The following is a 17,251-nucleotide window of genomic DNA, read 5'->3' as shown; positions in this document are numbered from 1 at the left end:
AGGATTTTTCAGTTGTTGAAATAACATGTATGGAGAAAAGAGAATCAGCTGTGGGTGTGCACTTTTGAGACTCAACTTTTGCAAGCCAAGTATTTGCCTACAGAATGGAGAGATAAGATCTGCACATGCATGTGTTTAAGTGTAACATATATGTATCTGTGTTTAAAAAAAGATAATTGCCTGTTTCCTCTAGGCTTTCATATTCCAGAGATTCGAGAGGTATATGGCACTACTTAGTGCTTGTACTTAATGCCAAAACTTAATGTCTCAAATTGCGACATTTACAGAATCACAGAATCAATTAGGTTGGAAAAAACCTCTGAGATCATCGAGTCCAGCCTGTGACCGAACACCACTGTGTCAGCCTGATGGTGACACTAAGTGCCATGTCCACTCTTTCCTAAACACCTCCAAGGATGATGATTCCACCACCTAATTGACTACAAGCATCTATTTGAAAGATTCAGCTCTTTGAGTCTCTTGTTAACTCTTGATACTAAAACAAATTCAAAAGATTAAGTTCACAATAACCTTAAAGAGGTGCAGGTTTTATTTCGGTTTTAAAATGCTGTTTACTTGTAGGAATGCAATTTGTTCTTTTCAATACAAGCAGTGTGCGTGCGGGTGGTGTGGTCTCGGTATGTTTAGCAGTAAATAAAACGTGTGAAAATAGACGTAATATCGAAATGTTGAAACAGGAATGAAAACAAAAGGGAACAGGGAATTGCGCTGCTTTCCTGAATGAAAAGGTTGCAGCGGTGGTGGATCTGCTGACTGTCCAGCTGGGGGAGAGCTCCCAGGAGCTGTGCTTACATGTGCACTGACCTTGTTGCTTCCTTCCCACTGGTTTATTCACACGATCTGTTTAGAAGGGGGAAGGCTTTGTCTGAATACTCTTAGATTGTGGCTGCACACAGAACAGAGAACACTGATAACAACCAACAGATGGCAAGCAGATTTTAGTAGTAAGTCCAGTCTCATTTTTTTCAATGCTTCCAGGTAAGGAGATTATGTGATAAGGATGGAAGAGGCCTTTTCTGCATGTGTTTGAACAACTGTTGCTGCTGCTCTGGTGTGAGCTATACCGTGCTGTTTCTAGATACCAGAGTTGCATGTGGTGTAATGAAATGGAGATCACTGTGAGTCAGGAAACACAATAAATTACCCACTGTGTGGATATGACAGCTCAACAGGAGCACCTATGGGTGGAAGAAGCATTAGATGCTTTTAAGCACTGTTGACATGCCATGATTTTTTACCACTTTAATGAAAACAGTCAAATGAGCAACTAAACCTTGTGGAGGATAACAATTATTTTATACATGAGATAAAACTGCACAAATAAATGTGTGCTATCAAGAGAACAAATTTTATTTCAAATCCAGAGTTTAAGGTTGAAAATACAATCTGTGAGTGTGAAAATTTTTCTAGGAAGTCCCTTCTGTATAGACAGCTTTTCAGGGAACTGTTTACAAGCACACAATAAATAGCTTCCTGATTAAAATACACACAGATCTAACTAGAAGCAAAATTTCTGTGGTCAGTGGAGATATGTAGCCATAAGAATTTCCTTCTACTTGCATAGTGGATCTTTCTGTAATAAAGGATTATCCTCCCCTCTAATTTTAGAACATATGTGTTTCAGGTGGACAGCAATTTCAGTTCTTTTGGGTAGTTAAAAAGTCATGCAGTAAGAGATGTTCTGGATTTAAAATATAACTGATAATCTGTGAATTCTAATAACACTGGTGGTTTTGTAATGCTTGTATGATAATCTTAACTCCTTTATACTTTCTTTTTGCATATTGGAGCTTTCTGTATAGATTTTCATATGTGGATCAATCTCACTAGTGCAAATAAGAAATTGAAACTTGAAATACAGGAAGAACAAACCCCTTTCTAAAAACACAGAAAGATTCAGTCTCTGGAACCCCCAGAAGCTGAAGAGTTAATGGTGGGGCTGCACTGGATTCACTGTATTTGCAGATGTTGCGGCAACCAACTGCTGATTTTTCTCCTATCCTGTCAGGGAACTCTGCCAGCCATGATTCATGGAATGATTTTTTTGCGCTGAGTAATCTGTGGTTTTTCTTTTTTCCTCTTCCCTCTCACTTATTTTTGCCCCAAACTAAAGCCCTATTCATTTCAGCTAAAGGGAGGGGAGGCTTCCAAATCATTAATACAAAACATTAAATACACTGTGTTTTGAGTGCAGGAATTTTACCAAATACTCAACTTGAAGTAGTTTTACTTGGTCTTAGGCAGAGTAGTTTAGTGTGGAAAAACAGTTTTAGAACTGAATCAACTTTTGGGTTTGCTAGTCCTTATAGTTTTGCAGTTCTTTTAAGACTTCTGTACTGCTATTGCTAAAGAACAGCCAACTTCTGTGCTGATATTATGCCTTCTTTCTCACAGATCGCTCAGAAAGAAACAAACCAGACTGCCGCTCTTCAGGGTAAGGACCGTATTTCTGTATTTATTCTTCCCTTACTTTCCTTTTTTTTTTCTCCCTTATTTTTTTCCTTTTATGGGATGAACTAGGAAATCAGCCAGAAAAATAAAAATGCCATTCTTCTGCTTCTCTGTTTTGGTAACAGTAATGTAATATAAAAATAATTTTGTGTTAAAGATAATTGTTTTATAAAGATAATTGTTTTATATTCCTTATGGGCAATTTCCCAGGAAATTAACAGAACTCACTACATTGTAATTGTGTGTGCTTAAAATCCAAAGGCTTGTTTATGTATCATACACAGGGTTGTTTGGTTAAACTGTGGTTTAAACTAAGAAGGCTGTATGACTTGCTTCTTTGAACTATTGCCTCTGTAGCAAGGAAATGAATTCTTGGTTCAGTCAAGAATAACAATACTATTATTTATTCCATTAACTCTGATCCCATCTACCTAAGGTTTCAAAACTGAGAGAAACAAATGAAAGAGTACTAAAAAAAACACACACACCCCACCCCCCCCAACATTTTGTGTTTATTTAGAATTTTCATCATGAGCGTCTAACCTATTGATTTGCGAGGCCATATTTTCCCTTAGGCTTTTGGATATTCTGTAGTTCTTTGAATCCTCTCATTTTTAAAAAATCTCTATTGCCTCATTTTCAAACTCTCTCTGTTTCAATTCTCCACTGGGGAATAGGATCTCATCCATATCGTGGGGTGGATAATGGGATTATAATGAAGCAAAGTGATAGAGCAGACCAGCTAACACTGCCTCTCCCACTCCTTTGTGAAAAGTCTTTCCAAAAAATGCTGCTGGATGCCCAGCCTTCTGACATGACCTGACCTTTCCATTTGATTTTTACAGTCTAATTTTTTTCTTTTTTGTTAACATTTTTACAGTACAGTAGGGTAGCTTTTATAGCTGGAAGAATAGTTGACGTGTTGTATCTGTCGCGTGATGTGAGGGAAGAGAGGATGCTTTTCCCTTCTCTCCCCTCTCTGCCTCAGCACTGTAACTGAGTCCAGCAGCGTGTTGAAGTTGCAGGGGAGTTTTGCCTTTGTGTTTCATTACTTACATCTACTTAAAACCTCAATCACTACATGTCCTGGTTTCCTTTTATGCTTAAAAGTACTTCACTTTTTTTCTTATAATGGTGCAGTTTCATTGCACATGTTTGAACTTTTATTAGATCATGTCATATTGCAGTAATGCCAAATAAATCCAAATCATTATCAAAAGGAAATCTAATTTTATCAAAATGTTTAGTTTGTGGTTGAAATAGTTACAATCTCTTCCACTTTCTTCTGTCTGGTCCTTTTCATCAAGATTTTTTTGCTCTGGAGTGTATTTTAGATGTTCTAATTTGGAACCAAAAGCAAAGTAAAACTTCCTGGTTTTTTCCGTGGAATTGGAATTTCAAATGTGGACCAGCCCTGACAATAAAACACTTCACTAAGTTGTCTGGGTTACAGACTCCAAATTTTCAGGTGGAAAACAAGAGAAATTAACGGCATATAATGTAAGCAGCTCATAATGTTGAGAAAAATGCAGTCATTCATTCCTGTCAGTAGCACATGGGCTTTCTAACCATATCTGTGTATCTTCTACCCACTTCTAAATCTCACTGGCTATCGTGTCATGATAGTTCGTTCTGCTTTCCTGGATGAGCTATGAAGAAGAAAAGCCATCATTTACAGGGAAGTATAGCTTTGTGCACGTCCCACTGCTGTTTCTAGACTGGAACAGGAATAGCCTGCCTTACTTAGGTGATGTACTCTTCTAATTGGTACTGCTGCAACTCTGCGGTTCGTCTGTCGTTACAGGTGGAAGCATAATTCTGTGGTGACAAATTGCTTATCCCCAGTCTGGCTGCTTCAACACGAGAGCCTCTTGATGTAAGGCCTGAGGGAAAATTGAATTGTGAAGTATGCAAGACTAAAGCTGAAGTGCAAAGCACACTTCTCTTGTAACGTGGGCAGCATTTCAGAGCTGTTCAACTGGGAATGGTTTTATGCCATTTTACGATGAGCTACTGCACTCATGACACTTTCCTCTCTGGGAGCAGTTCATGACAAGGGATAGAGAAAATACAGTGCTTAAGAGGCAGCATCTTGTCTACTTTTTCCTTAAACTGCACACTGTGGGATGCATATCTGAAAAACACAGCATACCATCCCTCTCATGATCCAAAGTGGAACAAAAATGACGCTGGAGGTCTTTGTACTTGCAGTCAATGTCTATCACAAGAATTTTTACAGGACAATTAACTACAGAATATTGTAGGTGAACATGGGGATACTAGCTGATAAGATGAAGGCATATGCAATGAGCCTTAAGAAAGGTAGACAACCTAAAATGAAATAGCAGGTGTAGATGATTCCAGGAGAGAGCTGTAGAAATAGGTTATTGTTTCATGCAAAGCCCTGGTGAGATCTTGCCCAGAAGTATGTCCAGTCTAATCGCAAATGCAGAGCACTGAGATATGAGACCAAAAAAAAGCCCCCGAAGCAACCACCAACTCTTCCTTATGCATTGTGAGATGAAGTTTTGGTCTGGAATATGATCATCTTAATAAAAAGATCACATGACATTATTTCTTGTAATTTCAAGGATCTAAAGCTTGTCCTTACCAACTTCATTTTCTTATATATTCTGTGCCTGTTCATTTCTAGATCTGTTTCAAGGCTGTTGCTCCTGTTACTCCTGTTACTCCTGTTACTCCTGTTACAGGATTATGCTATATAGAAGTATTTTTATAGCAGTATCAAGAACTCTGACAAATATTCTGGTTTTATCAGTAGCCTATCAAACATTTGTATGGGAGGAATGCTACAGAGAGCGTTCTGAGTGGTCATGGGGGGATCTAGCATGACATTGGGAAGAAATTTGGGGAGTGAATGGACCAAAGACCAGAGATAATGGTTTAAAAGGAGGGAAACAGATACCAGGCAATACTTACAAAGTGTGTGTTATTACACTCTCTTTTGTCTGTTTTGGTGATTGGCAACCAAGTGCCACTCAGGAGAGTTAAGCTAAAGTGAGGAGTAGCAGAACAGGACCTGGGGGATATCCATTTATGTACTGCTCTGCATTGATTTTTTTTGTTAAATATTAGCACATTAGTAAGATCAAAACAGATGTTCCCTGAATCCAAGGAATACCTATCGCTATGTTAAATTTTTTATCAAGAGACATTTAATTTCATGACCTAGTAATACCCATCCTTCAATTCCTGTATTTCAGACAGTATTAAAATATATCTCCACTGGCAACAGTGGTCTGTAATTATAATCATTTCTTGATTTTGCTGGCAGGTCACACACATACTGTTGGCTCTGATAGCTTCAGGTCATGCACTGCTGTAACACAGGTTAATTAGGTCAAAAGAAGTAGATCCTTTATTCTTCTAAATGTTTTTAAACTGGAAATTGTATGATAGTAATAGAATAGAAGATTTCAGGCATCTACATGTTTGCAGTTAATCCCTGAACATGAGTACAGCTCATAGAAGAAACTGGATAAATTTTATTATGCTCTTCTTTTGAGTAAGGATTATGGATCAGAAAATCCTGAGACATAGTCTTGTAATATGATATAATTCAGTGTAGTTGCCTTGACCTTGGAGATGAGAGGATGAAGGTAGCTAACCACTGCAACAATTTATTGAGAGATTTAGTAGGATATCAATCACTTGAAGTCAAGTAAGAGATTTTGATTTTTAGAGTCTATTGTGAAAAATGAGGAGGGGGATGAAAATGATTAGTTCATTTCTAGTAGATTGTAGGTTTTACTGCATGTGGCTGGTCTGCTGATTGCAATGTGCTAAAGTTCTTTTACAGATGGTTGCCTTCATTTGATTGAACTAAATTGAGCATTTTTATTTAAAATACATCAAGTCAACAATAGAAATAGGCACTTGCTAATACTAGATCAGGCTCATGATGGCTTTTTTTAGCCAAGATTTGAAAACCTCCCAGGAGAGAGAGATTGAACCCACTTATTTCAGCCCACTTACAGACTGTTTGTCTGTCACTTACTCGATTTCCAGATGATAATGCTGTGGGAGACAGTGCCAGAAGAAACAGTCTAAACCCTGGACTGCTTAATATCAAGGACCAAATTCATTCCCACAAACGTGCTAAAGTACAGGTTTTCCTTGTTCTAAAGCCTTATGTTGTCTGCTGGCAATGTCTGGACAATCTTGTCAGTGCATCTGTTCCATGCAGGAAGATTTCAGGCTTTTGCCCATGCAGGCAGCCTTACAGGCTGTTATACAGAGCTGAAGTTTGAGGCTTTGAACCTTGCTGGCACCCCCTCTGAATGGAAAGGGTTGTATGTAGAAGAAAGAATGAATGTTGGGGGATGTTTTACTGTGACATTCTTGTTCTTTACATTTAGTTTTTATGACTGTTAAGGCTAGGGAGTATCAGGTTACTCTTAGTCTAAGTAGGTTTTTAGACTGTGAAAAGAGGAATGTCCTGTGTTTGTACACTCCCAGTAGGTCAGAAGTTGATGTAATAATAACAAGTATCTTGTCTCCTTCCCAAACCCTTGGGATGCAGTTTCACAATTGCCCTGAGCTGAGCTAAGCCTGTGTCACTGCAGAAGGAAGGATCTAATTCTCTCCTTTGAGCTGATATCAGTGCTCATGTGGTCAGTTGGATCAGAAGGCCGATCTCTGGGGAAAAAAATTGCTGCATCTCCACTTTACAGATGAAGCAGGTTCAGCACAGGGTTGCAGAGTGATTTCCTGCAACTAGCACAATAAATCAATGGCAGAGCTGGAAGCAGGAGCTCTGTGTCATTACTTTTGTTATTGTTATCTAAAAAGTAGGATCATGTGGCTCCATTTTTTTCCATTCTGAGGGCTAAATTTTGGACTTGGTCACTCAGTGCAATCCTACAGGTTAAGTATGGATTTAAACTGGTGAAACTTGAAATTGCAATCTGCCTATGTGTCTTTCTATTGTTTATCACATGTTTCTGGTCAGCAGCTTGTGCTGTGCTCATCAAAGATGTTCCTTTTGGGTGTAGAATAAGCTGGAGGAATTTTGGGCAGCGTGTTTCTTTGACAGCTTCTTTGCTTAATTTTTTTCTTAGCGATGTTAATTTTCCTTGCTCAGCTAACACTTATTTGTAAAGGAGGAAAGAAAAAATGACAAGTAGAGCAGAGGAATAAATGGCAGATGAGTTCAGCTTAGTTGTTGGCAGTTTGGGATCACGTGGGTGTGTAGAGATCGTTCCTGCCGGTGTTTGTTTTAATGCTGTCAATTCATCACTGTTGTGTTGGGGATCTTTGGCTATTCATTTCACAGACAACAGTAAAGAGTTATTTGAAGGGTGCATCCTAGCCAGACTTCTAGATCCCTTATTCCTAAACAGAGAAGAGGGATTTGTTTTAATAAAAGAGTGCTCTGTTCCTGGTTTCTGCAGAGGGAATTTTGAAGGACTGTTGGCTCTGGTGCCCTGAACAACTCCTTCCGTTGTCTGGGCTGCTCTCCAATGCTTATGCGAATTCATAACGGAAAATAATGCTGAGAATGAAGTGGTAGTTGAAGAAAAAAAAGAGAAAAAGGCTGACCCTCCTTCTTCACTGAAAGAATTTTAGTCCTTTTTGCATCTTGTGTAGAGAAGCAAGTTTTACCATCTCCTTGTCTGTGGCAATGTGTTCTCAATACATGGCTGGAGAATGTCATGTCAGAAATGGGCTGAGGAAGAAAATACACCAGCCACTGAGAATGCTTTAACAACTGATGTTTTTAATGTGATTTGAATGTCCTGAATGTAAAAACTGCATTGTCATTGCTTCTTCTTCCCATAACCCCCTGCCAGGCCAGGGGGCTGGGAGAAGGACAGTGACCTCATATTTCCTGAAACTCTTTCCCATTGAATGTAAATCTCCTTACTCCTATTGGCACAAAGCCAGACTTCCCTCTTGTCCCTTATTGGTGAGTTTGTATCCCTCCAAAGTCCATATAAACCTGTACCCCTGATTAAACTTCCTCTTTGTTCCTGCCTTCAACGGTGGTCCCTGTGTGTCCTTTCTGGGGGCTCTCAGAGACCACATGGTCAGGGTAAGCAGAGAGCACACACTTCTCCTAGGTTCATGGACTGATAATCCTGGACCAGGAGAAGTTCCATATTGTTGCAGATTCCTTCAGCACACAGCACAACGAGGCTACAAGAAACCAACCCTCATACTTGTCTTTCAAAATAGAGAACCATCCAGACTCATGACCACACTCGTTGTGCATTAGGGGAATTATCTGGAGGAAAACCAGCCATGTTAGACCTTAGTTCCAGAAAAGGTGCTTTCAGGAAGACACAATTACACATCACAGTTTTTTAGTCATGACACTTTCCTTTTAAAGGTCATTTTGAGAAGACTTCATTTTCCCCTGTAAAATGGAAATAATTCAATTTAAATCAACCCCATGGCTTTATCTTTTAGCCTTGCTCAGAGGTGGATGGAAGATGTGGGGAGAACTGGAATTTTCTGCCTATAGGTAACATGTGATGAGGCAAATTAATCAGTCATGGTTATAATTCTGCTTCTGTATAAATTTTTTTCTCCTCAAGACATTTCAAGGACAAACAGCAAATGCAGTTCATCTGGTAGCTGGGAAGGAGTGCTGGCAGAGAATTCTTTCCAAAGGTATTTGTAATATTCTCAAAGAAAACAGAAAATGAGGAGGAGCTGCTAAGGGAAGCCTATAACTTGTGTGTCACAGCTGAGGGGAAGGCAGACTCAGCAGGTTGTAAACTTCAAACTCAGAAGCAGTAGTTGTTAGGTTCTTTATGAAAGAATTCCATGTCGGTATTTTAAGAGTGCTGGAGCTGAGACTTGAGCTTTGGTTTATTTCCCTAGGGCTTATGTAGGTTTCTGTCTAGGCTCAGGACAGCATTTTCCTTCGCCTTTGGAATCTGAGTGGGAGAGCTCAGTTTGCAGTTACATGATGTTGGTTTCCATGGCCTCTGAGTCTAACATGCCAAGAGAGAAGAGATTGTTATTCTTCTTTTTTTTGGTCTCATTGTAAGTTGTTCTTTGGTTTCTTTGTTCTTTATTTTAATATAGGGAATCGGTTGCCTTAAGTAGCATCGGATTTGGCAGGTTAACATTGAAATGATTGATCAAGGACTCTTTTAAAGCATGTTACAGTTGCATCCTTACTATTACATCGGGGCGGGGGGGGGAAGTATTCCTAGTTAGGCCTGGCGCACTGATGGTTTCTTCCTCCTTACTGTATTTCAGTATAATGCTTGCTGTGCAGTTTTCACAGCTATACTTTAGATTCTGATGATGTCATTTGTAAGAAATTTTTGTGATTTTGCCTTTTTGATTTTGCTACAGAATTTTTGAAAGCAGTATTCTGCTCAGTGCAGGTATCAGCATCTGAATTTAGGCCATGTTCACGTACAGGATTTGTCCTAGTTTTGGCCATGTGTGACAAATCACAGGCTCAGCTGAGCTAGTATTAGCCCTTAGTGTAGACAATGAGGTGTTTTTGCATGTGTTCCAGCTACTTCAGCTTCAAGAAGAGAACTAAGATTCAGTGATGCAAAAAGTCATGTTACCTGTTGCCTTGGGGGCTACAGCCAAGGCAGGTCACCAGCAGGGCCTCAGGTCACAGGAGTGTCCCTTGCTACAGAGGACTGCAAGCAGACCATGCACCTGTACCTGTGGAAAGTACTCATATAAGTATGATCTTTGTAAGTATGCATGGCTGCCCCTTAATCTTGGGAGCATTGTTACAAGAGGTTTGTCATGTGTTCTGGGTGTAGTGGACTTTGCCATCTCCCGAGGCTTGAGGCAAAGGTTGACTTTTAATTAAAGAGAAGGTTCAAATCTAATCATGGTGTTCCAGCCACAAACAATGATTACTTTGTTAAATCTCTCTTTTGATCTATAGCATAATATCTGGTTTAAGCAAAAGAAGTACCACAGTGATGTCACGTGTTATATTAGGCAATATTTTTTCTTGTAATAAATGCTTAGTGGTAGAAAATGGTTTTGGATTTACTATTATAATTCTTCTATTTCATGTCATCTGGACTTCTGCTTCCCCGTCCTCTCACAGACCAGTATGAAGTGTTAGAACCTGAAAGGAGGTTGTAGTGAGGTGGGGGCCAGTCTCTTCTACTGTGCCTGCAGTGAGAGGACATGTGGAAAAAGCCTAAAGCTGAGACACGAGAGATTCAGATTACATATTGGGAAAAAAATTTTCACTGTAGGGGTGATCAGCCATTGGAATAGGTTGCCCAGGGAGGTGGTGGAGTCACTGTCTGTCCCTGAAGGTGTCTAAGAAGTGGCTGAATCTGGTGGTGGGCCACGTGGTTTAGTGGTTTAGGGGTTACAGTGATAGTGCTGGGTTGACTGTTGGACTTGATGATCTTCAAGGTCTCATCCAACTTTGAAGATTGTATAATTCTATGAATACAGTATTAGATCAAACAATCCTGGCGTTGATTTGTTATTGGACCAGTTCAGGAACTTTTCTTCCTCTCCCAAGAGCTCTGTTACTTTTGGTCAACTGTTTTTAATACCATTGTGTTGTTCTATTACCTTATTTCTGCTGCCCCTTCTAAAATACTTGGTCCATGAGTAGCTAAAAAGCATGTAAAGCTCCTGACAGATGAAGGTTGGACAACTACAGAGAAAGAGAACAATATCATGGAACAAGTACATTAATAACGACTGCAAGAGAGGCTTTCTCACCACTCCTTACTGGTGTATAGGACAGAAGATTATTTGTTCAATCTATCTTCTTCCTTCTAAGGCTGTTGACAAGGAAATGTGGTTTTTTAAATGAACACTTTATGATGACTAGTAGCGCTTTCTGTTAATTTATTTTTTTCCATCAAGGACAGATCTGAAATGACAACACAGTTCTCTCGTACATTTTGGAGCATTTCCTCTTGTCCTAGTGCTTGTTACTTGAGAGAAGAGACAGACTCCCACCTCGCTGCAACCTCCTTTCAAGTGGTTGTAAAGAGCAATAAGGTGTCCCTGAGCCTCCTTTTCTCCAGACTAAACAACTCCAGCTCTCTCAGCCATTCCTCATAAGACTTGTGCTCCAACCCCTTCTCCATTGCCCTTCTCTGAACATGCTCCAGCACCTCAATATCTGTCTTGTAGTGAGGGGCCTAGAACTGGATACCTGATTAGAGGTGTGGCCTCACCAGTGCCCTGTGCAGGTGGACAATCACTGCCCTGGTCCTGCTGGCCAGTCTCTTTCTGACATAGGCCAGGATGCCGTTGGCCTTCTTGGCCACCTGGGCGCACTGATGGCTCATGAATAGAGGGGCAGGATCACCTCACAGTGGGGGCGATGCTCTTCCTAGTGCACCCCAGGACACCATTGGCCTTCTTGGTCCCCAGGGCACACTGCTGGCTCACGGACCGCTTGTTGTTCACCAGGACTCCCAGGTCCTTCTCTGCAGAGCTGCTTTCCAGCAGGTCACCCCCACCTGTACTGCTGCAGGAGGTTATTCCTCCCCAGGTGCAGGACCCTGCATTTGCCTTTGTTGAATATCAGACAGTTCTCTGCTCATCCCTCCAGCCTGTCAAGGTCCTTCTGTGAAGGGCTGCACGGCTCTCTGCAGTATCAGCCACTCCTCTCAGCTTTGTCTCATCAGCAGACTTGCTGAGGAGGCATCTGCTCCTTCATCCAAGTTATTGATGGGTAAGTTAAACAATACTGAACCTTGGGGGACATCACTGGTGACAGGCTTTCAACTAGGCCTTGTGCCATTGGTTGTGACTCTGGGATTTGTCATTTAAGCAGTTCTCAATCCATGTCACTGTCTACTCATTGTCTACTCTGAGTTTACCTATGAGGATTTTGTGAGAGAAAGCATTGAAAGCCTTGCTGTAGGCGAAGTAGACAAATCCACTGCTCTCCCCTCACCCATCCAGGTCACTGTGTCATTGTAGAAGGCAGTCAGGTTTTTCAAGCATGGTTTATGTTTATTGAATCCATGCTGACCACTCCTGATCACCTTCCTTATCCTTCAGGACTGTCTCCCAAGGGACTCTTTTAAACCAATCTCCTAAGCAGGTTAAGGTCTGCTCTCCAGAAGTCCAAGGTTACAGTGCTGCTGATCCCCTCCTTAATTTTCTGAGAATTCAAAACTTTTATCATTTTATGATCCCTGAGCTCAAGACAGCCTCCAACCATCACATCACCCACTGGTCCTTCTCTGTTCACAAACAGGTCTAGTGGGGCACCTTCCCTAGTTGGCTTCCTCACCAGCTGTGTCAGGAAGTTACCTGCCACACTCTCCAGGAACTTCCTGGACTGTTTCCTCTCTGCTGTGTTGTATTTCCAGCAGACATCTGGTAAGTTGAAGTCCCCCATGAGAACAAGGGCTTGTAATTGTGAGACTTCTCCCAGCTGCTTATAGAATATTTCTCCTGCCTCTTCCCCATGGCTGGGTGTTCTGTAACAGACTCCCACCATGATATCTGCCTTGTTGGCCTTCCTGTGATGACTCAACCCTATCATCACCATCATTAGCTCTGGACAATCGGAACACTCCCTAATACACACCGTTGCCGCTCCTTCCTTGCCCATCCTTTCTGAAGTATTTATAGCCATTCATTCATTGCAGCACTCCAGTTGTGTGAGTCATCCCACCATGTTTCTGAGATGGCTGCTATTTCATAGGTTACCTGGTCCACAGTGGCTTCCAGTTCCTCCTGTTTGTTGCCCATGCTGTGAGCATTGGTGTAGATCCACTTCTGTTGTACTATCAATCCCATCACCTTTTGGGGAGAAGAAGCCCTTTGTGACCATTCTCAGATGATTCTATGGTTTCTAACACATCAGTAACCCTTTCATCTTCGCTGCTGCATGGATCTCCATCCCCTACCTCCACTCAGGGCAGACTGAAGGACCTTAAAGTGCCATTGTTGTGGTTTTAAATAGATCATGGTAATCAATTAGGCAGTCTTAAGGAAAAGGTCACTATGGCTTTTGGTTGGTCCAGAGGCATGTTAGCAAGGGGAGAGGGAGAAAAAGTTGTTGACTGACATGAGAAAAAGGACAGGAATGATTTACTGCCTTTGGAATTAAGGGCATCACTGAGAGTGAAGGTTAGACAAATTACCTGCTTATGTTATCTGAATCCAGAACCTCTAAGCTGCCCTGGAGACTGGAAAAAAAAGTAAAATTTATTTTCTGTGCCTGTCTTTGTAAAGATTAGGGATCAAGGATTAGCAGTCAGAGATGAAGTGGTTGTTATGAGAGCAGGGTAACCCTACCATCCCTAGTTTTTCTGTTTTTTCAGTCGCCCGTGTAAGCTGATACTTTGTGTCGCTTTAATTCTCTGCCTAATTTACCTGATGGCATATGGTGTATTGATTGAAGTGCAGGGAAGAGCATGGGATAGAGCCGTGTGTTTGAAGGATACTTACAGGTTAGGGAGGGGCATTGATTTCTGTGGCTGTGAAATGTTTGAGCGAGGCATTTCTTACAGCTATTGCTCTGGCAAGGTCTGGTTCAATCTGTTCTACAAGGTGTTTGTTTCTGAAGCTAAATTTAGTTGAGTGGTGAAAGGTGATGATCGTAATTATTTCTTCCAAGCTATAATCATCCATTAGAGGCTGCAGTATTTACTCATTTGCCATATAATTTGAGGTCCATGATGTTGTAAGACAACCAGGATATATGACTGAGGGTGGAGGAAGTTCCTTTTGTCTTGTAGTATGTTTGCTTGGTGACTTGCTCAAAGATGGCATCTATTTCACCAGAAAAGTGTCCCAGGAGGTTAAAGACCTTCTCTCGGTTGTTGAGGTAGGTATTTTGAGTGTTCTTAGAGCAAATTCAGTGCTGTTCCCACCTGTCAGGGTTTTGCAATGTGGGATAGATGCGGGTTTTATAAGTGTAGGTGTCTCTTTGGCTCTATTGGTTGATACTTCTATTTCACCCTTGGAAAAGAATGAGAGTATGTATAAACCTGATTGCTTTTCCCCAGCCTGGGCTAGCAAAGGTATTAACTTTATCTAAAGACTATACCATACCAACCTCCTTGTACAATCAGAATTCAAAGACTTGAAAAATAACCTTGGGTGCATATCTTTTATTAATGATCATTCTTAATCTCAGAGTTACTGTGTCATTGTGAATGTATAAAAAGGACTGAAGTTCAAGGTCATATTTACATTGCAGACCTACAGATATATGAATGTATGGTCTGCTGTTGTGTAGTGCAAATTTCTGGTGAATAATTTTCTGTATTTTGTATCCAAATGCTCTGTCAATGTCCGTGTCGTAGAAGAAAAGGAAGCATTTCAGGAAGGGCAGGGAAAGAGTGTATAGGCAAACATGCCATTTCTCTGACTGAGCTGCATGCAGGCCACTTTCTGGAAAGACTAGTCCCGTGAAGAGTGTGATTATGAGATTTTATTTTACAATTCCTGTGCACTGTGCATTCCGTAAGGGCCACTGTTGCAAGTTCATGGATGTCATGTACTGTAGGATGTAACTGGGTGAGTCAGCAGTGCATTGGAACACAGTGTGATCATGCATGAAGATAGGTTTACTTTTGTAAGGCTTTGATGTGGGAGGGCTGAAAATTAGTGTTTCTGCTGCTTATTAAATGATTTATTTTATTTATACGTATAAATGGCCAGTATGAAACCAGTATGTTTTTTTATACACATGACCTTAAACACATCTTTTGGCTGTTGGTTCACATTTACAGTGTGGAGGGGTTTTGTTTCTCATTTTCAAGCACTAAATTAAGACTTCACTATGTTTGATGTATGTGTATTAATATTCCTTTGTGGACTGTCCCTTCACAACAAATGTCTCTCAACACACATCTATAATTAAAACAATGAGGAATTTCCTTTTGTTTCCTAACTCGGCTAAAGCTTAAACTCCAGCATATTTCATGCTGCTTATTTGACTCAACTGACGTATGAAGAAGTTGAATTAGACTAAAGGGGCACAGAAACCCTATGGGATGGGACTTGCCAAAGAGTTCAGCATTGGCAGTTGTCAAACTTTGAAATTCTAAAAGATGCTCAGCTGTTTCTTTTGCACTGAATTCACACCAGCACTGAACACTTCTCGTAATCCCAGTTCTGTAGGTTAGGTTGAACTTTACATTTAGGTACTTCTCAAACAGCTGGCTTTTGTACTACAGTGGTTGAATCATGTGCTGTTAATCTCTGACCTGACAAGATCCAGATACTATTTCAGCTCCTGAGTGCAAAAGCTATTTGGTACTGGGCAGTGAGACTCCTGTTGGAGGCCTTAGGTGCCTCAAGATTCCTCAGGGACTCCTTCCTTTACTCCAGTTTACTCCTCAAAGGATGCACAATAATTGAAGCAAGCAGGCCTGTATTTTACAGATGCTCTAGGCAAAATACAGAACACCTTTGCCTTGTTCCCTTAGTCTGCCTACTGCTCTGGTATCTTTGAAGTCTGTATACTTGCAAGCACCTGAGCTTTCTGTGCTGGATTCCTCACCTCCAGCATATGCATCCTCTGGGTCTTGCTGAGTTCTCACCCTTGCAGTCAACGCCCTTTAGTTTCTGCTTGTTCTTCTCTGGAGCCATGCTCTGATCTGTTTCTATTCCGAGGCTTCTCAGCCTCTATGTTTTCATAAAGGTCAGCTCAAATACACGCAGCTTTTAATTTCTGTGGGTGACTTCCTCACCCATTCCCTATTGTTTTCTTTTTGTTATCAGCAGATAACTGGTTTAGTAGGGTTTTAAGATAGTCACATCTATATGTTTTGTTAGTAATCATTATTAATGTTCCTAGTCAGATAAGGACATTGACATACCACCTTTCCTCTTTACAGAACTTTAGAGATAATCTTGACACTATACTTAAATGTTCTATAAAATATAGAAACTATTTTAATAAAACCCAATATCCATACTTTATAATAGTTAAAGATCTGTAAAAATATCTTGAATACTGTGGATCCAGATCTACAGGTTTTCTTTAAACCTTTGTCCTGCTCCATCCTTCATGATTAAACCAGGTTTTATTCATCTGCAATGCCAATTACAAAGGTTCAGGAGCTCATTCAGCCACCAGGCTGTATTTGATGTACAGAGATGTATGAAGCAAGCAGAATGTCCTGTCAGCGGGTAGAGAGGGCTTTGATTTACTGGCTGAAATGCAACTGCAAATAATTGAATCAAAGCACCATTTTTCAGAAACCAGCTTTGTTTTGAACTCCTTAACTGTCATGTTTCTCCATGTGCAAATGCAGAAGCTACATAGACTTTTAATGGTAAAGAATTTCCATCAGAAGAAGCTGCAGTTTACAGCTAAGTTACTATATGAGAAAGAGCTGATTCTTCCCTTCCATTTTTTAACCCTTACTTTTGTGTCTGAATATATTGCTGTCTGGGCCTGAATATCCTATCACTGCTACATTGCTATTCTGCTGTTATTACAAGTGCAGGTGCTTTCTACTTCTAGAATTGTTTACTGCCGAGATTAAGTTGTCATTAAAGCATAAATACTGTTTACTGATTTTAATCAAAACATACAAGCAGTGAGTAAAAATATGTTGCTATGGCATAGCAGAGAATCTTTTTAGCTGTTCCAGAAAAGGCAAAGTCTTCTTGCAATGTACATCAGTCAATATACAATGAAGACTGAGAATTGTCTGAATCATGCTCTAAGGATTTGTCTTTCTGGAATGGGTGTGTTTATACAGCCATCTTTGGGCAAGGAGCAGTTCAGCTCGGGTTGTTGACTGAAAGAAAATGTTTGGGCAAATCCAGCAAGCATATCTGTAGTTCTGGATCAGGAAAGAGTTAGTTCAGG

The 17,251-nt window shown here is 40.5% G+C and overlaps 1 protein-coding gene across 4 annotated transcripts in view; it reads left to right on the top strand.

Moving 5' to 3' along the window:
- Positions 1–17,251, top strand: part of SH3D19 (SH3 domain containing 19) — an 84,938-nt gene that overhangs the window by 17,915 nt on the left and 49,772 nt on the right. For 3 of the 4 annotated variants that reach the window (XM_071556088.1, XM_071556087.1, XM_071556091.1), the window contains exon 2: positions 2,416–2,455. In XM_071556088.1, the coding sequence (XP_071412189.1) occupies positions 2,416–2,455 (40 nt within the window). Of the gene's footprint in view, positions 1–2,415; positions 2,456–17,251 lie in introns of those variants that run through there. The other variant, XM_071556089.1, reaches the window with a different exon arrangement.

Source organism: Pithys albifrons, chromosome 5, assembly GCF_047495875.1.
Source record: "Pithys albifrons albifrons isolate INPA30051 chromosome 5, PitAlb_v1, whole genome shotgun sequence".
NCBI classification, from domain to species: Eukaryota; Metazoa; Chordata; class Aves; order Passeriformes; family Thamnophilidae; genus Pithys; species Pithys albifrons.
This window is presented reverse-complemented; position numbering and strand designations above follow the sequence as displayed.